At 47.1% G+C, this 26750-nt stretch overlaps 1 protein-coding gene across 1 annotated transcript in view; it reads right to left on the minus strand.

The window, feature by feature from the left end:
• MAN1A1 (mannosidase alpha class 1A member 1) overlaps positions 1–26750 on the minus strand; it is a 523182-nt gene that overhangs the window by 252310 nt on the left and 244122 nt on the right. The window contains exon 4 of the mRNA XM_063917232.1: positions 5326–5406. Coding sequence (XP_063773302.1) covers positions 5326–5406 — 81 coding nt within the window. The remainder of the gene's footprint in view (positions 1–5325; positions 5407–26750) is intronic.

Below are 26750 nucleotides of genomic sequence, written 5' to 3' on the forward strand. Positions count from 1 at the left end.
CTGTTTCATATGGGCTATATGGGATTCCTGCTCCCCAGTAAGTGCTGAGAGCCCATTTTCCAATTCTTCAGCCCATTCAACTACCGCTTTTGCCATCCAGGCTGAGGCCATAGCAGGCCTTATGACTGCCTCTGACAGAGAAAATATGTTTTTCAAAAATCCATCCACTCTTCTGTCTGTGACATCATTTAATGACGTAGACGGCAAAGGGTAAAATATATTTTCGCACTAGTCGAATGACGTGCGTATCTACCTTAGGAGGCACTTCTCTTTTTAAACAGTCCCCAGTTGGAAAAGGGTAATAGGAATCCCATTTTTTTGGAATTCTATATTTCCTATTGGGCGTAGCCCAAGGTTCCTCCATAATTTCCGTCAGTTCCTCTAACCATGGAAACTCAACCCTCACTGTTTTGGGACGTTTTAACTATTGGCTCAGCTGAATCTTCTAGAGACAGAATAGCCTTCATTGCTTCAATTAACTCACCTATATCTTCTAAGCTGAAACCCTCCATTTGTTCTTCATATGGTGAAGTAAAATATATGGAGTCATCATCCGTTACATAATCCTGTGTAGCCTGTGAATTTGATGATATATTTACCCTTGGTTTATCAGCTTGTTGACTTGTAGAAGCTATAGGGGCTATACAATAAGATGGGAGCTGCACGTATGGGTTAATAGTGTACCCTACTCCTGCGGTTGGAGCTGCAGGGACCAACCTGTCAGCTATACTAGATAGGGTTTGTGCAAATATGGCCCAAGGTGAATCTATTTGTTGTTGAACAGGGATCTGCCTTGTAATCTGCTGAAACGAAAACAATTTGCACATAACCCCTCATTTTTCAAAGATTGTGTTATTAACACCTTGCAGGATAAACATGTTTTGAGTGTTGGTGTTACTGTTAATGTAACCTCGTCACCTTAGCCGCTCTTAGACATGATAAACAATCAGCTTTTCCACAGTATACTATACAATTCTGTGACTGAAAACACTTTATATGTATAAAAGTGATATCAATCTGACCCCAACCCAGTGGCGGATCCAGGGGGGGGGGGGGGGGGGGCACTCGGGCCCGTGCCCCCCCCTGTCATTTGTGGCCTTATTTGTAAGACGGAGACAGCAGTGTCTCTGTCTCAGCAAAAGCCGCGATCGCGATCGCTACCATGGAGCTACTGCAGCAGAGAGCTACGTATAGTAGCTCTCTGTATAGACAAAGTCCGGGGAGAGCTGCTGGCTGCGCATGCTCAGCTGCAGCAGCTCTCTCCCACCTCACTGACCCGCCACTGGCCGCCAGTCTTCTCCCGCCTCCCGCTGCTCCCAGCCGCTGGTGGTATGTACAGTATACCACCAATACTGTATATGAAATGTGTGTATAATATGATCCCTACATATGTATGTATTTACTGTATGTGTTCTGTATGTGTATTTGTGTATGTATGAATGTGTGTGGTATGTGTGTGTATATATATCTATATATATATATATATATATATATATATATATATATATATGTGTGTGTCTATATATACGGTATATATAGATACATATACTGTGTGTGTGTGTATATGTATGTATGTATGTATGTATGTATGTGTGTGTGTGTGTGTGTGTGTGTGTGTGTGTATGTATGTGTATATATATATATATATATATATATATATATATATATATACACACACACACATACCCACGGAAACCCCCCTAAATAAATCCTGCGTTTGCCCCTGACATTACTACTGGGGGGGCATCAACAAGGGGCATTATAACTGGGAGGCATCACTACTGAGGGGTCATCTATTGGGGGCAGCTACTGGGGGACATTTTTACTGGGGGCCATCTACTGGGGGCATTACTACAGGGGGGTCATCTATTGGGGCAAACTCGTAGGGGTCATTATTACTGGGGGTCATCTATTGGGGACAGCTACTGGGGGCATTATTACTGGGGGGAATCTACTGGAGGCATTACTACTGGGGGGTCATCTATTGGGGGCAGCTACTGGGGGACATTTTTACTGGGGGCCATCTATTGGGGGCATCTACTGGTGGCATTACTACTGGGGGGTCATCTATTGGGGGAAAACTCCTAGGGGGCATTACTACTGGGGGCAAACTACTGGAGGACATTATTACTGGGGGGCATCTACAGGGGCAAACTGCTGGGGGACATTATTACTGGGGGGCATGCATCTACTGGGGGCAAACTGCTGGGGGACATTATTACTGGGGGGCATCTACTGGGGCAAACTGCTGGGGGACATTATTACTGGGTGGCATCTACTGGGGGCAAACTACTGAGGGACTATTACTGGGGGCCAACTACAAAGGTGCTAACTACTGGCGGCGTAACTACAGGGGCATTACTACTGGCGGCTTAACTACAGGGGCATTACTACTTGGGGGCTAAACTACAGGGGGGCCAAAGTACTGGGGGCTTAACTACAGGGGCCAAACTACTGGGGGCATTACTACTGAAGGCTAAGCTACAAGGGGGCATAACTACAGGGGCTAAACAACAATGGGGCAAACTACAGGGGGGCATTACTACTGGTGGCTGAACTACTGGGGGCATTACCACTGGGAGGCTAAACTAAAGGGGGGGGGGTAAACTACTGGGGTCATAACTGCAGGGGCATTACCACTGGGGGCATAATGACTGGGGGCATTACTACAGGCAACATTACTACTGGGGGCAATACGGGCATTGCAAAAGGGGCACCACTACTATGGGGTCTATATAAGGGGCACTACCAGTACAGTGGACATTGCATAATGAGCGCTACAACTGTGGGCATTGTATAAGAAGCGCCACCTCACATGCACCGAAGCCGCACGCAAATGTACTTGCCCCTTCCATGGTGCCCCCCCTATCATTTTCTTCTGGATCCGCCCCTGCCCCAACCCAAGCACCAGCATTGAGGTTCAGAAAAAACACTGACAAACATATATAAAGTTAGCAATCCCACTAGCAGTCAGCCACGTTATATAGTAGTCATATGAGCATTTTATCAACTACAAACACATTTTCAGTATGTAGGGGTACATTTACTGTTTCCTGTACTATACAGTTATTTTAATGTATTCAGACGCAATTGCGGAGAAAACCACAGTATTGTACAAAACTCATATGCAATAGGCACTAAACTTAACTATTCATACTAACAACAGTAGATAGAAATTTAGTGCTGTATAACCCTTACTCCATCGAGTGGGATACAGGGAGACTCACCCCACTTCCAAGATCGATCAATACGTTTAGCAACCGCTGAGTGGATCCAGACGCTACTAGTGTACACTGCCGCTCCGGTATTTTTAATGGACACAGACGCTCAGTGAACGTTAGTGCATGCAAACGCTCGAGTCTGCGACCCAGTCTCTTAGCGGTAAACCTTAGTGTATACATACGCAGCGGCCTATGCTGCGACCGAGCCCCCTCATGGTAGCGTCTGAGACGGAAGTGAGGCATTCAGTTCATGGCGGGAGACGCACGGAAACTGGTCATGAACTGGGGGAGGGGCGACCAGGAGAGCGTCCGACTCCCTACTGCTGACATCAACCATAGGGATCGCAGCCTCAAACTGATCCTGGCGCCTTATGATCCCTAAAGCCTAGCGCTAGAGCACCCGTGGTGGTGGCGCGCCAGCTACTGTTTGGTAGTCTCCTCCCAAAACAGTGCTGCTGTGTCTGTATTCCCCTTCTAAGCGGAACCAATGCCTTACCTTCTCCCTGTGCTCCGGCCACAGCCTGGTAACGTCAGCTGGACCTGCTAGTAACATCCAACACAGACGCCAGTCGAGACAGCACTTGTACCGTGGGTAAGCATTGTTGCACCTCGGCGGAGAGTTGTTGGAGCTTGTAAGACGCTGTTAGGAAAGATCACTCAAAACATAGTAAGACTATAAAAATAAATTAAATAAAGCTCAGGGCTGCCAGAACACAGCAGCCCTGTGACCATGGTCTGGCTCCTGCCGCACCAAACAAAAAACTGATTTGACTGAGTCGGTGGGCGGTATTATATGGACGAGCCCGGTGCATCCTGGGAGGCCAGAAAGATCGTGATCGTTTGGTGTCAATCCGCTGTCGCGCCAGCATATCCCAATGTTATCTTGTGGATAACCTGTGGACCCTGCCGAAGAAGTGTGGCACTCCACACAGTAATTCAGACTGCGATCACTGCCGCTGCAGCAATCCAGTCTGAATTACCCCCAATGTTGGAAGGGAAAATGTGAACAGCTGCATATCCACCAATGGTGGCAGAGTATTTAGCGGAGGTAAATCTAGGGAAAACCTTATTTGTTATTAAAAGTGTGCCACACTTGTGTCGCTTAGCTTAGTCATACAGCCACCTCATTGCCCTCTTTTACTTCTTCGCATGATGTGCTGTTTGAGTACTATTTTTTTTTTTTTTAACTGCCATCCTGTCTGACACTGCAGTGCCACTCCTAGATGGGCCAGGTGTTTGTGCTGCACACTTGTGTAGCTAAGCTTAGACATACAGCCACCTCGGTGCAACTTTTTGGCCTAAAAACAATATTGTGAGGTGTTCAGAATAGACTGAAAAGGAGTGTAAATGAATGTTATTGAGGTTAATAATACCCTAGGATCAAAATTACCCCGGAATTCTGTGATTTTAGCTGTATTTATGTTTTTTTTTAAATCATCCAGATCCAAAACCAAAACACAAAAGGGTGGCTTTGGCAAAACCAATCCAAAACCAAAATACGAGCGTGGAATTAGAACTAAAACACGAAAAGTATCCGCCGCACATCTCTAGTTCCTAGTCAGCTCCGGTACAGCCAGCATAAATTTTTGCTCTAGTCATGTAATCTTAGATATTTTCTAATAGAGCGCAAATCTAAAGCAAAATGTAGTAAGTTTGGAGATGTAATTTGACATTTATCAATGCAAATAGTTGTGGTGCGATAGGACGTGAGGAAAATAACCTTTGCAAAGAAAAAAAGTTAACAGTGATGTACAGTAGGAAGTAACTATAAGAAAACACCAAAAGTTTATTTTGCCTTTCAAATGCAAAATATTATAATTTTATTTATACAGCAGTAACTTATTACACAGCATGTTACAATCAGGGAATGCTTGTTTATTAAAATGAATCAATGTCTCATAGGACTTTAGAAACTAATTTCCATACATAGACAAGTACACGCATGCCCACAGACACCCACAGGAGTCCAATTAACCTGACAGTATGTGTTTGGAACGTACAAAAGCTCATATAGAACAAATTATAAAAACAAAGCAGACCGTAAATCTATTAATAAATAATAATAAAAAAAAACATTTCTGAAGAAATAATCAGAAAGCCTTACCTCTTCCCCAGAGAGATAATATGCAGATAGGAGGCCGCCAACAAAACGGATATTCACTTCAAAGACTGACACCTCAGCGTTCTGTAGAAAGAAAAAAAAAATAGTAAATGGTATCATACATAAACAAAGTTTAAAACATCAGCTTCAGATTTCATGAGCTTAGTAATGTGCACAAAGAACATGCATGAACGGTATAAATGTAGAACTAAACGTCAACAGAAAACAAAAAAATAAGATTTTACTCACCGGTAAATCTATTTCTCATAGTCCGTAGTGGATGCTGGGGAATCCGTAAGGACCATGGGGAATAGACGAGCTCCGCAGGAGACTGGGCACTCTAAGAAAGATTTAGTACTACTGGTGTGCACTGGCTCCTCCCTCTATGCCCCTCCTCCAAACCTCAGTTAAGGAAACTGTGCCCGGAAGAGCGGACATTACAAGGAAAGGATTTTGGAATCCAGGGTAAGACTCATACCAGCCACACCAATCACACCGTATAACTTGTGATAACATACCCAGTCAACAGTATGAACAACAACAGAGCATCAGACAAACCTGATGCAACCATAACATAACCCTTATTTAAGCAATAACTATATACAAGTATTGCAGAAGAAGTCCGCACTTGGGACGGGCGCCCAGCATCCACTACGGACTACGAGAAATAGATTTACTGGTGAGTAAAATCTTATTTTCTCTAACGTCCTAGTGGATGCTGGGGACTCCGTAAGGACCATGGGGATTATACCAAAGCTCCCAAACGGGCGGGAGAGTGCGGATGACTCTGCAGCACCGAATGAGCAAACACAAGGTCCTCCTCAGCCACGGTATCAAACATGTAGAACTTTGCAAAAGTGTTTGAACCCGACCAAGTAGCTGCTTGGCAAAGCTGTAATGCCGAGACCCCTCGGGCAGCCGCCCAAGAAGAGCCCACCTTCCTTGTGGAATGGGCTTTTACTGATTTTGGAGGCGGCAAGCCAGCCGCAGAATGAGCCTGCTGAATCGTGTTACAGATCCAGCGAGCAATAGTCTGCTTGGAAGCAGGAGCACCCAGCTTGTTGGATGCATACAGGATAAACAGCGAGTCAGTTTTCCTGACTCCAGCCGTTCTGGCTACACAAATCTTCAAAGCCCCGACTACATCTAGTAACTTGGAATCCTCCAAGTCACGAGTAGCCGCAGGCACCACAATAGGTTGGTTAAAATGAAAAGATGACACCACCTTTGGCAGAAATTGCGGACGAGTCCGTAATTCTGCCCTGTCCATATGGAAAACCAGATAGGGGCTTTTACATGAAAAAGCCGCCAATTCTGACACACGCCTAGCCGAAGCTAAGGCCAATAGCATGACCACTTTCCACGTGAGATATTTTAACTCCACGGTCTTAAGTGGCTCAAACCAGTGAGATTTCAGGAAACTCAACACCACGTTAAGATCCCAAAGTGCCACTGGTGGCACAAAAGGGAGCTGAATATGCAGGACTCCCTTTACACACGTCTGAACTTCAGGTAGAGAAGCTAGTTTTTTATGAAAGAAAATGGATAGGGCCGAAATCTGGACCTTAATGGACCCCAATTTTAGGCCCAAAGTCACTCCCGACTGTAGGAAGTGAAGGAAACGGCCCAGCTGGAATTCCTCTGTAGAGGCATTCCTGGCCTCACACGAAACACCCTGGCCCCGGGGGATAGGGTGATTAACCGATGCATCTAAAGATGTGATCCGGACTACTTTATCCAGTAAGTCCCATTAGAAGGTCCTCTCATGGAACCTGCTGAAATGAATGGCCTCGTATGATGCCACCATCCTTCCCAGGACTCGAGTGCAGTGATGCACTGACACCTGTTTTGGTTTTAATAGATTCCTGACCAGTGTCACGAGCTCCTGAGCTCTCTCTATCGGGAGATAAACCCTTTTCTGGTCTGTGTCTAGGATCATGCCTAGGAGAGGCAGATGAGCTGTAGGAACCAACTGCGACTTTGGAATATATAGAATCCAGCCGTGTTGCCATTACACTTCCAGAGAAAGTGATACGCTGTTAAGCCACTGCTCTCTTGATCTCGTTTTTATGAGGAGATCGTCCAAGTACGTGATAATAGGGACACCTAGCTTCCGCAGGAGCACCAACATTTCCTCTGAAATTGGTAATGACAATCCCGTACCGCAATTCTGAGGTATGCCTGATGAGGTGGATAAATGGGGACATGAAGGTATGCCTCCTTTATGTCCCGAGTCACTATAAAATCTCCCCCTTTCAGGTTTGTAACGACCGCTCTTAGCGATTCCATCTTGAACTTGAACCTTTTCAGGTATATGTTCAGGGATTTTAAATTCAATATGGGTCTGACCGAACGTCTGGTTTCGGGACTACCACATGGTCGAATAATAACCCCCTTCTTGTCGAAGGAGGGGAACCTTGACCACCACCTGTTGAAGATACAATTTGTTAATTGCAGTTAACCCTGTTTCCCTCTCGTGGGGGGAAGCCGGCAGGGCCGTCAGTGAGGAGGCCTCTTCTCAAAGTCCAGCTTGTATCCCTGAGACACAATATCTATTGCCCAGGGATCTAACAGGGAGTGAACCCACTTGTTGCAGAACTTACGAAAGCGTGCCCCCACCGGGCCTAGCTCCGTCTGTGGAGCCCCAGTGACATGCGGTGGATTTTCATAGAGGCCGTGGGAGGACTTCTGTTCCTGGGAACTAGCTGTGTTGTGCAGCTTCTTTCCTCTGGCCCCGCCTCTGGCAAGAAAGGACGCACCTCGGACTTTGTTTCTTTGTTCGAAAAGCTGCATTTGATAATGACGTGCTTTCCTAGGCTGTGCAAGAATATAAGGCAAAATATCAGAATTACCAGCTATAGCCGTGGAGACCAGGTCCGAGAACCCTTCTCCACACAATCCTCAGCCTTCCATATGCCACTTAAGTTGGCATCATCTGTCCATTGCATATTCTACAGGACACGTCAAGCAGAAATCGACATAGCTTTGACTCTAGGACCCAGTATACTCATGTCTCTTTGGGCATGTTTGATTATATATATATATATATATATATATATATATCTCTTAAGACAGCATCTTTAATATATATACATATCTCTCTATATACATATCTCTCTCTCTCTATATATATATATATATATGTGTACATACTAGGGTCTCAATTTCGGCTGATAAGGTACCTGTCCACGCCGCCCCAGCGCTATAAACCCATGCCGAAACAATCACCGGTCTGAGTAGTGTACCAGAATGTGCACGCTATCTGCAGGATCCCTGAGAATAGCTAGGGCTACGTTCTGGGCAAACGTGACACCCTAGGGGAAGATTCCCAACACATCCTGGCCCTAGTGGGGAAAGGATACTGCCTGAATTCTTTGTGGGAAGCTGCAGTCTCTTGTCTGGAGATTCCCGCTCTTTTTCCTCATGAGAGGAGGGAAATTTACCTCAGCTTTCTTCCCCTTAAACATGTGTACCCTTGTGTCAGGGACAAATGAGTCATCAGTGATATGCAAATCATCTTTTATTACAATAATCATATATTGAATACTTTTCTGCCATTTTGGCTGTAACTTTCCATTATCGTAGACGACACAGGAGTCAAACTCCGTGTCGATATCAGTGTTTATTATCTTGGATAGTGAGCATTGAGAGACTCTGAAGGTCTCTGCGACATAGGGACAGACATGGGTAGATTTTCTGTCTGTTCTCTAATCTTTTGTGCAATAAATTCACCTTAGCACTTACACATATCCAAACAGGTGTCGGCGTTGTCGACGGAGACACCCTCTCACACACATATTAGCTCCATCTCCTCCTTAGGGGAGCCTTTTCTCAGACATGTCGACACACACGTACCGACACACACCACACACACAGGGGATGCTCTATTTGAAGACAGTTCCCCCACAAGGCCCTTTGGAGAGACAGAGAGAGAGTATGCCAGCACACACCCCAGCGCTATATGACCCAGGAATCACACAGTAACTTAGTGTTAACCCAGTAGCTGCTGTATATATTGTTTCTCTAACGTCCTAGTGGATGCTGGGAACTCCGTAAGGACCATGGGGAATAGCGGGCTCCGAAGGAGGCTGGGCACTCTAGAAAGATCTTAAGACTACCTGGTGTGCACTGGCTCCTCCCACTATGACCCTCCTCCAAGCCTCAGTTAGATTTCGTGCCCGGCCGAGGTTGGATGCACACTAGGGGCTCTCCTGAGCTCTTAGAAAGTTATAGTCTTAGAATTTGTTATTTTCAGTGAGACCTGCTGGCAACAGGCTCACTGCAGCGAGGGACTAAGGGGAGAAGAAGCGAACTCGCCTGCTTGCAGCCGGATTGGGCTTCTTAGGCTACTGGACACCATTAGCTCCAGAGGGATCGACCGCAGGCCCAGCCTTGATGTTCGGTCCCGGAGCCGCGCCGCCGCCCCCCTTACAGAGCCAGAAGCAAGAAGATGGTCCGGAAAATCGGCGGCATGAAGACTCTGTCTTCACCAAGGTAGCGCACAGCACTGCAGCTGTGCGCCATTGCTCCTCTCACACACTTCACACTCCGGTCACTGAGGGTGCAGGGCGCTGGGGGGGGCGCCCTGAGGCAGCAATAAAAACACCTTGGCTGGCTAAAATACCTCAATATATGGCCCCAGGAGCTATATATGAGGTAAATACCCCTGCCAGAATTCCATAAAAAACGGGAGAATAGGCCGCAAAAAAGGGGCGGAGCCTATCTCCTCAGCACACTGGCGCCATTTTTCCCTCACAGCTCGGCTGGAAGGAAGCTCCCTGGCTCTTCCCTGCAATTACTACAGTACAGTAAGAGGGAAAAGAGAGGGGGGGCATTAAAATTGGCACTGTATACAGTATATTATATAAAAAGCAGCTATTAGGGACATAACTCAGTTAGTCCCTGTATATATATATAGCGCTCTGGTGTGTGCTGGCATACTCTTACTCTGTCCCCCCAAAGGGCTTTTGTGGGTCCTGTCCTCGTTTAGAGCATTCCCTGTGTGTCTGCGGTGTGTCGGTACGGCTGTGTCGACATGTTGAATGAGGAGGCTTATATGGTGACAGAACAGAGGCCGATAGATGTGAGGTCGCCCCCTGTGGGGCCGACACCAGAGTGGATGGATAGGTGAAAGGTATTAACCGACAGTGTCAACTCCTTACATAAAAGGGTGGATGACGTAACAGCTGTGGGACAGCCGGCTTCGCAGCCGCGCCTGCCCAGGCGTCTCAAAGGCCATCAGGGGCTCAAAAACGCCCGCTCTCTCAAATGGCAGACACAGATGTCGACACGGAGTCTGACTCCAGTGTCGACAAGGTGGAGACATATACACAATCCACTAGGAACATCCGTGACGTGATCCCGGCAATAAAAAATGTGTTATACATTTCTGACTTTAACCCAAGCACCTCTAAAAATGGGTTTTAGGTTTGGGGAGAAAAAACAGGCAGTGTTTTGTTCCCCCATCAGATGAATAAATGGTGTGTGAAAGCGTGGGTTCCCCCGTTAAGAAACTGGTAATTTATAAAAAGTTACTGATGGCGTACCCTTTCCCGCCAGGTGGATAAGTTACGCTGGGAGATATCCCCTAGGGTGGATAAGGCGCTCACACGTTTGTCAAAAAAGGTGGCACTGCCGTCTTAGGATACGGCCACTTTAATAGGTGCCTGTTGATAAAAAACAGGAGGCTATCCTGTAGTCTGTATTTACACACTCAGGTACTAGACTGAGACCTGCAGATAGTGCTGCTGCAGCGTGGTCGGTGACCCTGTCAAACAGGGATACTAGTTGGCAAACATAAAAACATATTAAAGACGTCGTCTTATATATGGGGGATGCACAGAGGGATATTTTGCCGGCTGGCATCCAAAATAAATGTAATGTCCATTCTGTCAGGAGGGTATTAGAGACCTGTCACTGGACAGGTGATGCTGACTTAAAAAGCGCATAGAGAGCCTTATAAGGGTGAGGAATTATTTGGGGATGGTCTCTGGGACCTCGTATCCACAGCAACTGCTGGGAAGAAATAATTTTACCTCAGGTTTCCTCACAGACAAAGGTACAGTCCTTTCGGCTTCAGAAAAGCAAGCGGGTCAAATGGCGCTTCCTTTCTGTACAGAGACAAGGGGAAAAAAGCTGCACCAGTCAGCCTGTTCCCAGAATCAAGATTCTTCCCCCGCCTCCTGTGAGGCCACACCATGACGCGGGTGCTCCACAGGTGTAGCCAGGTACGGTGGGGGGCCGTCTAAAAAATTTCAGCAATTAGTGGGCTCGCTCACAGGTGGATCCCTGTTTCTTTCAAGTAGTATTTCAGGGGTACAAGCTGGAATTCGAGATGTCTCCCCCCAGCCGTTTCCTAAAATATGCCTTGCTGACAACTCCCTCAGGCAGGGAGGCTGTGCTAGAGGCAATTAATAAGCGGTATTCCCAGCAGGTAATACTCAAGGTGCCCCTACTTCAACAAGGACGGGGTTACTATTCCACACGGGTTGGGGTACCGAAACCGCATGGTTCGGTGTGACCCATTTTATATTTAAAATCCTTGAACACAAAAATTCAAGTTCAAGATGGAATCGCTCAGGGCGGTTATTCCAAGCCTGGACGAGGGGGATTACATGGTATCCTGGGACATCAAGGATGCTTACCTGCATGTCCCCATTTACCATCCTCGCCAGGAGTACCTCAGATTGTGGTACAGGATTACCATTACCAAGTCCAGACACTGCCGTTTGGACTGTACATGGCACCGAGGGTGTTTTATCAAGGTAATGGCCGAGATGTTGATACTCCTTCAAAAAAAAGGGAGTTGTAATTATCCCGTACTTGGACAATCTCGTTATAAGGGCGAGGTCCAAGGAGCAGTTGGTAGTCGGGGTAGCACTATTTTGGAAAGTGCTACAACAGCATGGTTGGATTCTAAACAGTCCAAAGTCACAGCTGGTTCCTATGACACGTCTACTGTTCCTGGGGATGGTTCTGGACATAAACCAGAAATAGTGTTTCTCCCGGAGGAGAAAGCCAAGGAGTTGTCATCTCTAGTCAGAGACCTCCTGAAGCCAAAATAGGTAGCAGTGCATCATTGCACGCGAGTCCTGGGAAAAATGGTAGCTTCCTACGAAGCAATCCCATTAGGCAGGTTCCATACAAGAACTTTTCAGAGGGACCTGTTGGACAAGTGGTCCGGATCGCATCTTCCGATGCATAGGCTGATAACCCTGTCTCCAAGGACCAGGGTATCTCTACTGTGGTGGCTGCAGAGTGCCCATCTTCAAGAGGGCCGCAGTTTCGGCATACAGGACTAGGTCCTAGTGACCATGGATTCCAGCCTTTGAGGCTGGGAGGCAGTCACACAGGGAAGAAATTTCCAGGGACTTTGGTCAAGTCAGGTTATTTCCCTACACATAAATATTCTGGACCTGAGGGCCATTTACAATGCCCTGAGGCCGGCAAGGCCTCTGCTTCAAAAACAGCCGGTACTGATCCAATCAGACAACATCACGGCAGTCGCCCATGTAAACCAACAGGGCGGCACAAGAAGCAGGATGGCGATGGCAGAAGCCACAAGGATTCTCCGATAGGCGGAAAATCATGTGTTAGCACTGTCAGCAGTGTTCATTCCCGGAGTGGACAACTGGGAAGCAGATCTTCTCAACAGACACGACCTCCACCCGGGAGAATGGGGACTTCCTCCAGAAGTCTTCCAATAGGATTGTACACCATTGGGAAAGGCCACAGGTGGACATGATGGTGTCCCGCCTCAACAAAAAGCTATAAAAGATATTGCACCGGGTCAGGGACCCTCAGGCGATAGCTATGGACGCTATGGTAACACCGTGGGTGTACCAGTCGGTTTATGTGTTCTCCCCTCTGCCTCTCATGCCAAAGGTACTGAGAATAATAAGAAGGCGAGGAGTAAGAACGATACTCGTGGATGGCCAAGAAGAGCTTGGTACCCAGAACTTCAAGAATTTATATCAGAGGACCCATGGCCTCTGCCACTCAGACAGGACCTGCGGCAGCAGGGGCCCTGTCTGTTCCAAGACTTACCGCGGCTGCGTTTGTCGGCATGGCGGTTGAGCGCCGGATCCTGAAGGAAAAGGGCATTCCGGAGGAAGTCATTCCTACGCTTACTAAAGCCAGGAAAGAGGTTACAGCAACTCATTATCACCGCATATGGCGAAAATATGTTGCATGGTGTGAGGCCGAAAGGGCCCCAACAGAGGAATTTCAACTAGGTCGATTTCTGCATTTCCTGCAAGCAGGAGTGACTATGGGCCTTAAATTGGGTTCCATTAAGGTACAGATCTCGGCTCTGTCGATTTTCTTTCAAAAAGAACTAGCTTCAGTACCTGAAGTTCAGACATTTATAAAAAGAGTGCTGCAGAGTCAGCCCCCGTTTGTGCCTCCTGTGGCACCTTGGGATCTCAACGTGGTGTTGAGTTTCTTAAAATCACATTGGTTTGAACCACTAAAAACCGTGGATCTGAAATATCTCACGTGGAAGGTGGTTATGTTATTGGCCTTGGCTTCTGCCAGGCGAGTATCAAAGTTGGCGGCTTTGTCTTGTAAAAGCCCTTATTTGATTTTCCATATGGATAGGGCAGAATTGAGGACTCGTCCCCAGTTTCTCCCAAAGGTGGTGTCAGCGTTTCACCTGAACCAGCCTATTGTGGTGCCTAGGCTACTAGGGACTTGGAGGACTCCAAGTTGCTAGACGTTGTCAGGGCACTGAAAATATATGTTTCCAGAACGGCTAGAGTCAGAAAATCTGACTCGCTGTTTATCCTATATGCACCTAATAAGCTGGGTGCTCCTGCTTCTAAGCAGACTATTGCTCGTTGGATTTGTAGTACAATTCAGCTTGCACATACTGTGGCAGGCCTGCCACAGCCAAAATCTGTCAATGCCCATTCCACAAGGAAGGTGGGCTCATCTTGGGCGGCTGCCCGAGGGGTCTCGGCTTTACAACTTTGCCGAGCAGCTACTTGGTCAGGGGCAAACACGTTTGCAAAATTCTACAAATTTGATACCCTGGCTGAGGAGGACCTGGAGTTCTCTCATTCAGTGCAGCAGAGTCATCCGCACTCTCCCGCCCGTTTGGGAGCTTTGGTATAATCCCCATGGTCCTTACGGAGTTCCCAGCATCCACTAGGACGTTAGAGAAAATAAGAATTTACTCACCGGTAATTCTATTTCTCGTAGTCCGTAGTGGATGCTGGGCGCCCATCCCAAGTGCGGTTTATCTGCAATACTTGTACATAGTTATTGTTAACTAAATCGGGTTATTGTTGAGCCATCTGTTGAGAGGCTCTATTGTTTCATACTGTTAACTGTGTTTCATATCACGAGTTGTACGGTGTGATTGGTGTGGCTGGTATGAGTCTTACCCGGGATTCAAAATCCTTCCTTATTGTGTACACTCGTCCGGGCACAGTACCTAACTGAGGCTTGGAGGAGGGTCATAGTGGGAGGAGCCAGTGCACACCAGGTAGTCTAAGATCTTTCTAGAGTGCCCAGCCTCCTTCGGAGCCCGCTATTCCCCATGGTCCTTACGGAGTTCCCAGCATCCACTACGGACTACGAGAAATAGAATTACCGGTGAGTAAATTCTTATTTTTTACGCCAAATTTATGTGCCCCCCTCTCTTTTTCACCCTCTCTATCGTGCTTCTGCAGGGGAGAGCATGGGGAGCTTCCTCTCAGCGGAGCTGTGGAGAGAAAATGGCGCTGGTGAGTGCTGAGGAAGAAGACCCCGTCCCCTCAGCGGCGGGCTTCTGTCCCGCGATTTTGTGTAAAATTAATGGCGGGGGCTCATGCATATTACAGTGCCCAGCTGTATATATGCTGCTTTTTGCCAGGAGGTAATCAATTGCTGCCCAGGGCGCCCCCCCCCCGCGCCCTACAGTGGCCAGAGTGTGTGGGTTAGTGTGAGCGCAATGGCGCACAGCTGCAGTGCTGTGCGCTACCTCATATGAAGACAGGAGTCTTCTGCCGCCGATTTTGACGTCTTCTTGCTTCAACCCGCCGGCTTCTATCTTCTGGCTCTGCGAGGGGGACGGCGGCACGGCTCCGGGAACGGACGACCAAGGTTAGGTTCCTGTGTTCGATCCCTCTGGAGCTAATGGTGTCCAGTAGCCTAAGAAGCGCAACCTAGCCGCAGTTAGTAGGTTTGCTTCTCTCCCCTCAGTCCCACGTAGCAGAGAGTCTGTTGCCAGCAGAAGCTCTCTGAAAATAAAAAACCTAACTAAAATACTTTCTTATTAGCAAGCTCAGGAGAGCTCACTAAAATGCACCCAGCTCCGTCTGGGCACAGATTCTAACTGAGGTCTGGAGGAGGGGCATAGAGGGAGGAGCCAGTGCACACCAGTAGTACTAAATCTTTCTTAGAGTGCCCAGTCTCCTGCGGAGCCCGTCTATTCCCCATGGTCCTTACGGAGTCCCCAGCATCCACTAAGACGTTAGAGAAATTAATACTTCTAAACAAAAGTTTATCTTAACGTAGTGTAATGCCGTAGAAAGGAAAAACAATGAAGTGCGACAACGTTATTCTCGTAAAGATTTACACAACTGTAAACACGACCAGTAGATCTAAAAACATGTCAACTTTCTGCATATAGGAACACTCAAACTCTAACCTGGGAGTAAAACAAAACCATAAAATAAAAAAATTAATAAAGTATCAGGTTTGGACCTTGCAGGAAACCCTGTTTAATCCCAAAAATATAGGGGGGTATTCAACCAAGTGCAGTTTTGTTTCGACTGGTCGAAAAAACAAATCTGACACAGGGTATTCAATTGCGGGCATTTTCGCCCATTTTTTAATCCATTTTCGCTCAAGCCGTTTCACTCCCCCCCCCCCCCCCCCGCCGAATCTGCATTGGCGAAAGCTGCGCCAAAAATGGGCCTGCAAATTCTCCGACGCGTGTGGTTTTCACCAGGTACAGAATTTTCGATCAGTCGAAAAAACGGCACGGGCACTGAATAGGTCGAATGTAAATTCTACCTAAAAATGGGCGAAGTGACATTTAATACCCCCCATAATATTTCAGACTAAGGGGGAATTCAATTAGCCAAAGTAATTTACTGCAGGCTAATCGACCCCTTTGGAGATTTTGGAGATTTTTTTGGGGGACCTTAGCAGGTTCTGAAAAAAGATCTCCAATAATTATCCTGTTTTCGGAAACTGGCAGTGAAAACATCTCTTAATAAATCAAAATTTATTGGCTACAGTAATTAATCTAATACCCACAAATGCAGGCCAATCTAGCGGGTCGCTCACTTCACCCGCTGGGTGAAATGACCACCCCCCCCCGTCTCCCCCCGCACGCTCAGCACACATCGCGCTGTGCTGAGCGGCGGGAGAGGTGTGCTGAGCGGTTCGCTCCGCACACATCTCTTCCAAATCGGCCAGTGAGTACTGGCCTTTAGACCAAGCGTTTCCAGATAGCAGTAATAGATCCTGATAACAACAGCCTTCCTACAAGGGGAAACACCGCCATAGATGTGCAGCTCAAACCTGCAGTGAATGGCTGGTTTGGCAATGCACATAATGTCGTAGTCGTCTCTGGCCGCAAACTCCCAATTATACCCCTTTCCCATTGAAAAGAAAATCCTGCATTCCTGGGTCCAGTGCCGCATCGGATGTCATCACACGTAAACCATGGTACATACCATATGACTCGCAAAGATAAGGGGAAGAGCAAGGTCGGTGGGCTAGTAATTTTGCTATCCACGTTAACATCTATTCCCTTTAGTAACCTGTGGAGAGCAAATCGAGCCACTGGCAAGCGAAGCAGGAATGCAAGTGTACACTTTGGGCACCATGTTCTCAACCTTGCTCCTTCCTCTGCCATTGCAGTTCACATGGTATATCCCATGGTTCATGTGGTCTGATTAAGTCTGGGGGTACATTCACTGAAGGGGAGATTTACGCAACCTACTGCTTAGGAAGAGCTGGCACTAGGAGATGATCTCATCTCCGAGCGCCGACACTGCACACGTGACCCGTGACATCACTGACCCGGCAATAAGCCAGGCCGTGCCCCCAGTCTGAAAGGGGTCTCAGCCGAACTGCATCCGGAATGGAGCAGTGTTCAGAATCCCAGGTGCAACCCAACATTTTGATGTAAAAGCGGTATAAAAGGGTGGTGAAGCAGATGACAGAGTAAGTCGGTCACACACTATTTTTTAGATGCCTTTGTGTTTTAATGATTAGCTTGTGGTATAGCAATTGTGAAATCTTGGCTTTTTTTCTGAAAAAGATCAGGATATTTCAAAGAACGTTTGCAACAAAGAATAATTAACATTTTTCAATTTGCAATAGCAATACTGACAGTCTCTCTACTTCTGAAGCTGGAAAAAACAAATGAGGGGGATAATCCAAATACAAAGTTATGCAAAGTTAATTGAAATGTATTTAAGATTAGCAAAAGTAGCACAAAGTACACTTCTATAGCCTTAAAAACGGATACAATTAACTATCCGTTCACAAATCTTACAATGAAACGAGATTGGGTTGAATACAATTACCTAGGAGCGGACAAGTTTGCTTTTGGTGCAACCTCATGATCATGATAAAAATGTACTTTGATTTCCAAAGACATGAAATATTAATGCATTCCAATTAAAATATGCACATTTATTGGGACTTATTTACATAGCTTCCATGAAAGCCAGCAATATTGAACCAATGATAAAACCAAATATAAAAACACTATACTTTCAGTATAAAAACGCAAACAATTTAGATAAAGACTAGATTCTTAAATGTAATGATTATCTCAAAGATGTATGTAGCAAAAAGCCTAGTGACAGTGAAGAAATTATATACAGACGCATCGTCACTGTTCCCCCAGCGTTTCAATACATGCCCCTGGCAACTTGAGGAAGCAGAGTGCTGCTGCCTTTCAGTACACGCTTAAAATATCTAACAACATAAGCACAGGTAGGAAAGGATTCCGGTGGTCTGGAATTGCATGCATAGTGGCAAAACAAGGGGGAGTCCAATTTGCCAATGCTGTGGACACAGCGAGGAGAACAGTAACGTCATTAATTACAGACAGCCAATCATTCTCAGTGTCCTGCCCTTGTCTGTTTTGTTGGCTGTGAGTAAAGTTTAGTTGTCTTTTAAAAAGGAAACATTATACTTACAGTATGTATCAATTGCTGATTGCGAGCAATAACTCCCATATTAAATGCTTCATTTAAAGTTTCAAATTAGTTTAACAATTTCAGTGATCGGGACCAATAAAAGGATAGAGTGTGGAACGGTCTCTATGCTAATAGTGCTTAATTTACTTTTCTTCAAAGTGTCCAGCTTTGTGCTGCTGACTACAACAAAGGGCAATGCTGCCATGATCACCTAGTCAGCAAGCAATCTCCTATTCCGAAGATGAACCACTGGGATTGTCATTTTGCCTATGGCAGTAAGACAGCACTTTCTGCTATGAAATCACAAAGGGAAGTCAAACCGAAGAATTAAAAAAGAAATAAATACGATTTGGGCCTGATCATTTAAGCGTTCTAAAAATTCTACAATTTCACTAATGCTTATTAGCAATGTTATTAGAAGAGGAAACAAAAATAATTTTACGTTTAACACATTTGCATTTTATCGTTTTTATTGCAGCAAAAGGAAATCTTTATGCTTGCTCCTGGACTATTTTAACTGCAACTTAGGTGTAAATATAGAAAGTGGCTTTGCAAAAGGGCTTATAGCATGATCCCAAAGGAAATAGAGGACCCAACTAGAACCACTTAAGCAATCTGCTTAACTGTGACAGTTGGGAGATAATAAAACTTGCCAGCACCTCTGCTGTTGCTAGAAGCTGGGATAATTTTCACTGTCTGATTGGGAAGCAGAACATTTGCTCCCAAACACTGGAAAAACGAGTTTTATGGTAAGAACTTACCTTTGTTAAAACTCTTTCTGCGAGGTACACTGGGCTCCACAAGGATAGACATAGGGGAGTAGAGTAGGATCTTGATCCGAGGCACCAACAGGCTGAAAAGCTTTGACTGTTCCCAGAATGCATAGCGCCTCCTCTATAACCCCGCCTCCCTGCACAGGAGCTCAGTTTTAAGTTAACCAGCCCAATGCAGTAGCTGGAAAAGAGACGACAACGGTTAGTAGCCACATACACCACACACTCACGACAGGAGAAGTGTCAGCGGCTAATGTCATACCAACCCAAAGAAGCTAAGTGCGTCAGGGTGGTCGCCTTGTGGAGCCCAGTGTACCTCGCAGAAAGAGTTTTAACAAAGGTAAGTTCTTACCATAAAACTCATTTTCTGCTGCGGGGTACACTGGGCTCCACAAGGATAGACATAGGGGATGTCCTAAAGCAGTTCCTCATGGGAGGGGACGCACTGTAGCGGGCACAAGAACCCGACGTCCAAAGGAAGCATCCTGGGAAGCGGCAGTATCGAAGGCATAGAACCTTATAAACGTGTTCACGGAGGACCACGTAGCCGCCTTGCACAATTGATCAAGGGTCGCACCATGGCGGGCCGCCCAAGAAGGTCCAACAGACCGAGTAGAATGAGCCGTAATGTGAGCAGGAGCTGATAACCAGCCCTCACATAAGCATGTGCAATCACCATTCTAATCCATCTGGCCAAAGTTTGCTTGTGAGCAGGCCAGCCCCGTTTGTGAAATCCAAACAGCACAAAGAGAGAATCAGATTTCCTAATAGAAGCAGTTCTCTTCACATAGATACGGAGAGCCCGTACCACATCCAAAGACCGCTCTTTGGGAGACAGATCAGGAGAAACAAGTGCCGGAACCACCATCTCCTGGTTAAGGTGGAACGAAGAAACCACCTTAGGTAAATATCCAGGACGAGTCCTAAGAACCGCCCGGTCACGGTGAAATATCAGATATGGGGAACTAAAAGACAAGGCACCCAAATCCACACCACCTTAAGGGAAAGCCACTTAAGATCAGCTGAACCAAGAGGTTCAAACGGAGACTCTTGTAGCGCCTCCAACACCACCGACAAGTCCCAAGGAGCCACAGGCGGGACATAAGGAGGTTGGATACGCAACACACCCTGAGTAAAGGTATGCACATCAGGTAAGGTCGCAATCTTTCTCTGAAACCACACCGACAAGGCAGATATTTGAACCTTGAGGGAGGCCAGACGCAGGCCTAAGTCCAGGCCCTGCTGAAGAAAGGCCAACAACTTGGCTGTACTAAACTTGGAAGTGTCATAATCGTTAGATGCGCACCAAACAAAGTAAGAATGCCAGACCCTATAGTAAATCCGAGCAGAAGCCGGTTTCCGGGCCCGCAACATAGTTTGAATGACGCCTCAGAAAACCCTTTAGCCCTCAAGACGGAAGCTTCAAGAGCCACGCCGTCAAAGACAGCCGGGCTAGGTCCTGGTAGACACAGGGGCCCTGAACGAGGAGGTCTGGGCGTTGTGGAAGTAGAATTGGACGCTCTGACGATAGGCCCTGCAAGTCTGAGAACCAGTGCTGTCTGGGTCACGCTGGAGCTATAAGAAGCAGAATTCCTCTTTCTTACTTGAACTTCCGAATTACCCTGGGCAGAAGTGACACCGGAGGGAACACGTACGGCAGCCGAAACCTTCACGGCACCGCCAGCGCATCCACGAATGCTGCTTGAGGATCCCTTGTCCTTGCTCCGAAGACCGTAACCTTGTGATTGTGTCGAGACGCCATCAGATCTACGTCTGGAAGGCACCACTTTTCCACTAGGAGTTGAAACACTTCTGGATGGAGGTCCCACTTGCCGGCATGTACGTCCTGACGACTGAGAAAGTCCGCTTCCCAATTCAGGACTCCCGGAATGAATATTGCCGAAATGGCCGGTAGATGGCGTTCCGCCCAATGCAGAATCCGTGAGACTTCCTTCATTGCCAAACGGCTTCGAGTGCCGCCCTGATTTATGTAAGCCACCGTGGTGGCGTTGTCCGACTGTAATTTAACAGGACGGTTCTGAATTAAATGCTGGGCCAGGTTCAATGCACTGAAGAGCACCCGCAATTCAAGAATGTTGATCGAGAGGAGGGATTCCTCCTTGGTCCACCGACCCTGAAGGGAGTGTTGCTCCAGCACCGCGCCCCAACCTCAGACTGGCATCTGTCGTCAACAGGACCCAGTTGGATATCCAGTAGGGACGGCACCTGCACAATTGTCGGTCCTGGAGCCACCAGAGCAGCGACAGACGGACCGCCGGAGTCAAATAGATCATGTGAGACCTGATCCGGTGAGGCAGGCCGTCCCACTTGGCTAGAATCAGCCTCTGGAGGGGGAGAGAATGGAACTGAGCATACTCCACCATGTTGAATGCTGACACCATGAGGCCCAGCACCTGCATCGCCGAATGTATCAACACTTGCGGAAGAGAAAGGAAGCAACGAATCCTGTCCTGAAGCTTCAGGACTTTCTCCTGAGACAAGAACAACCTCTGGTTGTGAGTGTCCAATAGCGCTCCAAGGTGCACCATGCTCTGAGCAGGGACCAGGGAGGATTTCTTCCAGTTGATGAGCCACCCGTGGGCTTGTAGAAACCGGACAGTCATATCTAGATGACGTAGGAGAAGTTTTGGGGAATTTGCCAGGATTAACAAGTCGTCCAGATTACGGCAGTATCCTGACCCCTTGACGGTGGAGTACCACCGTCACCACCACCATAACTTTGATGAAGACTCGCGGAGCCGTAGTTAAACCAAAAGGTAACGCCTGAAACTGGTAATTGAGATTGCCAATCGCAAAACTCAGGTATTGCTGATGTGACGCTGCTATAGGAATATGCAGGTAAGCATCCTGTATGTCCAGGGAGACCATGTAGTCCCCAGTTTCCAATGCAAGAACTATAGAGCGAAGGGTTTCCATACAGAACTTGGAAACCTTCACAAACCTGTTCAATGCCTTGAGGTTGAGAATGAGCAGGGAGGACCCACTTGGTTTCGGGACTAGAAACAGCGGAGAATAGTACCCCCGGCCCCTCTGAGCAAGAGGCACCTTTACTACGACTCGTGTATCCAGGAAGGTCTGTACCACCGAATGTAAAGTGTTTGCCTTTGTCTGTTCGGCAAAATCGATGAGGGGATCGGCTTTTGAAGGCTAAGGCGTAACCTCGAGTGACGACTTCCGTACCCAGGCATCAGAAGTGGTCTTCAACCATTCCTGGGTATACCCTAGAAGCCGGCCCCCCACCCTGGGATCCCCCATGGGGAGGCCCGCCCCGTCATGCGGCAGGCTTATCGGTCTTGGAAGCTGGCTGACGGGCTGCCCAGGCTCTTTTGGGCTTTGGCTTACCAGGTTTGGAAGTGCGGGTCTGCTTGTTGTACACCTGACCTTTTGCTTTACCTGAAGGATGAAAGGGGCGAAAGGAAGTACCTTTAGCCTTCGGCACCGAAGGAGCGGTACTTGGCAGACATGCAGTTTTGGAAGTAGCCAAGTCAGCCACAATCTTATTTAAGTCCTCCCCAAACAGAATATCTCCCTTGAAAGGGAGTACCTCCAGGGTTTTTCTAGAGTCCAGATCCACAGACCAGGATCTCAGACACAGAATCCGGCGAGCCAGGACTGATGTAGTAGAGGCCTTGGCTGCTAGGATACAGGCATCAGAAGCCGCCTCTTTAATATAGCGAGAAGCTGTGACAATATAAGACAAGCATTGTCTAGGATAGTCAGAAGAGATTTCAGCTTCTAACTCCAAGGCCCATGCTTCAATAGCCTCTGCAGCCCATGTCGCTGCAATAGTGGGCCTTTGTGCTGCACCCGTGAGGGTGTAAATTGCTTTCAGACAACCCTCCACACGTTTATCCGTAGGCTCTTTTAGAGACGTGATGGTAGTGACAGGTAAAGCTGAGGAAACCACCATCCTAGCCACATGCAAGTCTACTGGAGGAGGCGTTTCCCAATTTTTAGACAGCTCTGGTTCGAGGGGATAGCGAGCCAGCATCTTCTTTTGAGGCACAAACTTCTTACCCAGGTTTTCCCAGGGTTCTTGACGTATATCCACTAGGTGGTCAGAGTGAGGTAAAACCTGTTTAACCACCTTCTGACGCTTGAACCTATCTGGTTTCTTATGTGTGCTGACAACCAGGCGGCTTTACACAGGAGGATTTGCCCAAGCAGTCCCAGGAACAGTGTAGCTGAGAGAAATGGCGCCCAGACACTGACAGGGAGTGAGGAAGAGACAGATATGCAGCTCCAGGGCGGGAACATTTGCGGGAAATGGCGCCCTGGGGCTGGGGCTCCAGGTCTAAGCCTTATGCCCCTGCTGGCAAAACCACCGGGTACTGTGGGCTACTGTTCTACTGTTAAAATGGTTTTAAGGGAAAACCTGACATGCACCCATGCCCTGGTGATCTAGTGGGATCGCCTGTACTGCCACAGTGTCCACCACCAGCGCGCGCAGCCCGCCTCCCACTGACCGCGCCGGATCGCAATAAAGTACGGGTCCCGCAAGTGGGATCCACTCACCACCTCCCGAAGCGCGGCCACGCGATCCCTGAGAGCCCCTGTCGTGTGTGCCTGACCATGGAAGAAAACCGGAGCCTCCTGCTGTAGTTACCCGGCAACCAGGGCTCGGGAGTGTACAGCGCCGCTGGGGAGAGATGGAGCTGCAGCAGTGAATGTCAAAAGACATATACACACTGCTGCTGCCCTTGAAGTCTTCACTTTTCTTCTAAAAAGGTCTTCTCAGGGCTGCCCAGAGTAGCCCCTCTGTTATGTGCCTGCTATCTGCGGCACCAACTACAAAACTGAGCTCCTGTGCAGGGAGGCAGGGTTATAGAGGAGGTGGCGCTATGCATTCTGGGAACAGTCAAAGCTTTTCAGCCTGTTGGTGCCTCGGATCAAGATCCTACTCTACACCCCTATGTCTATCCTTGTGGAGCCCAGTGTACCCCGCAACAGAAATTGACAAATTAATAAAATTACTGATTTAACCAATTTGTCTGAACTACCATTTTTGTACGCTTTCGAGTTGTCATTTGCTCCCACCCATTATTAGATTTCATTCCAACCAGCCCGACTAGACAGATGGTCTGCCAGATAACTGTATACTGTATGTAGTGTTCACTCTAGGCTGTTTTAGCAGGGCACCGCGCCCTGCCTATTTTTTAGCAGGCAAAACCCGCCCTGCCCCTTTTGTGGCGCCCTGCTAGAACAGTCGCCCGCTTCCTGCCCTCCCAGCGTGTAAAGATGCCGTGCGCATGCGCGCGGCATCCATTCACGCATTGGGAGAGAGCTGGAGGAAGCCCAGCACCGACGGAGGCACCGACGGAGGCACGCCCCCAAAAGTGACATCGCCGGCCACAGACACCCTCTATAGTAGCGTCTGTGGGCCGCACCGCCCACTAAAATGACGTAGGCGTGGCCACGCCCCCTAATTTGCGTGGTCGCGCCCCAGTTTCGGCACGCACGAGTCCGGCGCCATGCCCCATTTCACTTCTAACGTGAACACTAGTATGACCAGCTTAAGCCACACCTACACCATTTAATGACCAAAAGCAGGATTACTGTGCAGCTCATTTAGCTGCAGAAGTGGCGAGTATGTGCTTTCTCCGCTCTCCTTCTAAGGGCCTTTCATCTACGATATATCAACTTTTGCTTAAACATAATTTACCTACATTGGCCCCTCACGAGGCGACATGGGAGCACGAACTAGGAGAACAATTGGGTCAAGAAACCTGGGATCAAATAAGGCAGAATTTAGTCTCCTCAGCCACTCCTATTAGACGCAGAAAACCTCATTTAAAATATATGTCCGTTGGTATTTAGTTCCGACGCGATTAAATCAAATCTTCTCCACATCAGATTTGTGAAGGAGGGGATGTGTGCAAAAAGGCACCCTGCTCCATATATTCTGGGACTGTCCCAGGCTAATCCCGATCTGGAAAGCTATTCGGGGACGTATCTAACGAATTACTGCTGTGGACATTCCTTTTTCCCCCCTTCTTTTTATCTTGTTCCTCGGAGTACTCCAGGAATAGCAAAATCCTTTCAAAAAACGTATTTGGCACATTACGAATGCAGTGAAATGTAAAATTGCTTTTCATTGGAAATCTCAGACAATCCGTCCATAGCAGCTGTATCTGCAGCTATATGGGATATTTATCAGATGGAATTCCTTTCCAGTGTTGTAGATAAAAACGCCATATATTTTGCTGCGATCTGGTCCCCCTGGTTGGCCCATTATAAAGCCCCTACCCTCCTTTGACATTCGGTTACTGAGAGGTATTACCTTGTTTATCCTTTGCGGAATCCTATCTTATTATATGTGCACTGAAATTACTGTTTTTTCCCCCCACTTAATGACTTTTTAATTATCTGGTACAGTATGTCCCTCTGTTTTTTATACTCTGGTAGATGTTACTTGTTGTCATGACTATCCTTATACTCCCCCTACCTTTTCCCCTTTTTTCCCTTCTGCTCCCCTCCCACCCTTCAATTGTTTACTGTCTTTTGATAAAATCCTTCAATAAACCGTTTTGATTAAAAAAAAGTGATGAGTCTTTTTTGCAACACCTAAGAGTTGTCTGAAATGAGACACCACTTTAAATGAATATGGTTCTGTACATAAAAGATGTGAGGACCAAAATGCATAAAATACTTCAAGACTTTGTTGTGCGGTTGTGAAGTCCATACATTTACTTGGTGGCAATTCATTTTTTTTATACTGATCACAGATTTGACAGACTTAGAACTTCAATAGAACGGCCGATATATCGGCCAGTGCGTACGGGCCTTAACTTGGGTGGAAAGATTCCATCTTTCTAATCTGCTCTACTTTACATAAGGCAGCGTAAGCACTTAAGGGGACGTTTTGTGCCAACAGGACTGATAACAGAGGGCATTTACCTTCAAAACCCAAACAGAAGTCACGTGTCCACCTTCTAATTTCCTGTTGTATTAGACTTTCCATAAATACTGTGAGTTTTGTAATGTACCTTATTTTACAATATTTATATTTGTTTAGTTTTAGTATAAATAAATGCAACATCAACAGCACTATGGGAAACCAATCCCAATTGCGATGCCCAGAATTGCGTTTAAACAGTTCCTTTCTTTGCCTTGTACATACTGCAATAATGCCACGTGCATTACTTATATTTTAGATCTTCTGAAAGCTGAAGTTCTTGATACATCAATCAAAGTGTCATATCTGGCAGACGTTTGATGGTGTCACAAGGTTTATGTAGAGCACAGGTAGTCTGTACACGGGATGCTATTGATCATTAAAACTCACAAGCTTTATGTCTAACCGCTGCATTGTCATTTTTTCTACATTTACCTTCTAATGACAGTACATGCAACATATGTTTATATGTATGTTATTTATATGTTGCCTGCTTAGAGTGATTTTGTGTTTAGTTTACTGTACGTCCACTTCAACTGCCTCATGTTTTTGTTACCACATGGTGTCCTACTATTACTAGATCCATGCAGC

Source organism: Pseudophryne corroboree, chromosome 4 (assembly GCF_028390025.1).
Source record: "Pseudophryne corroboree isolate aPseCor3 chromosome 4, aPseCor3.hap2, whole genome shotgun sequence".
Classification (NCBI taxonomy): Eukaryota; Metazoa; Chordata; class Amphibia; order Anura; family Myobatrachidae; genus Pseudophryne; species Pseudophryne corroboree.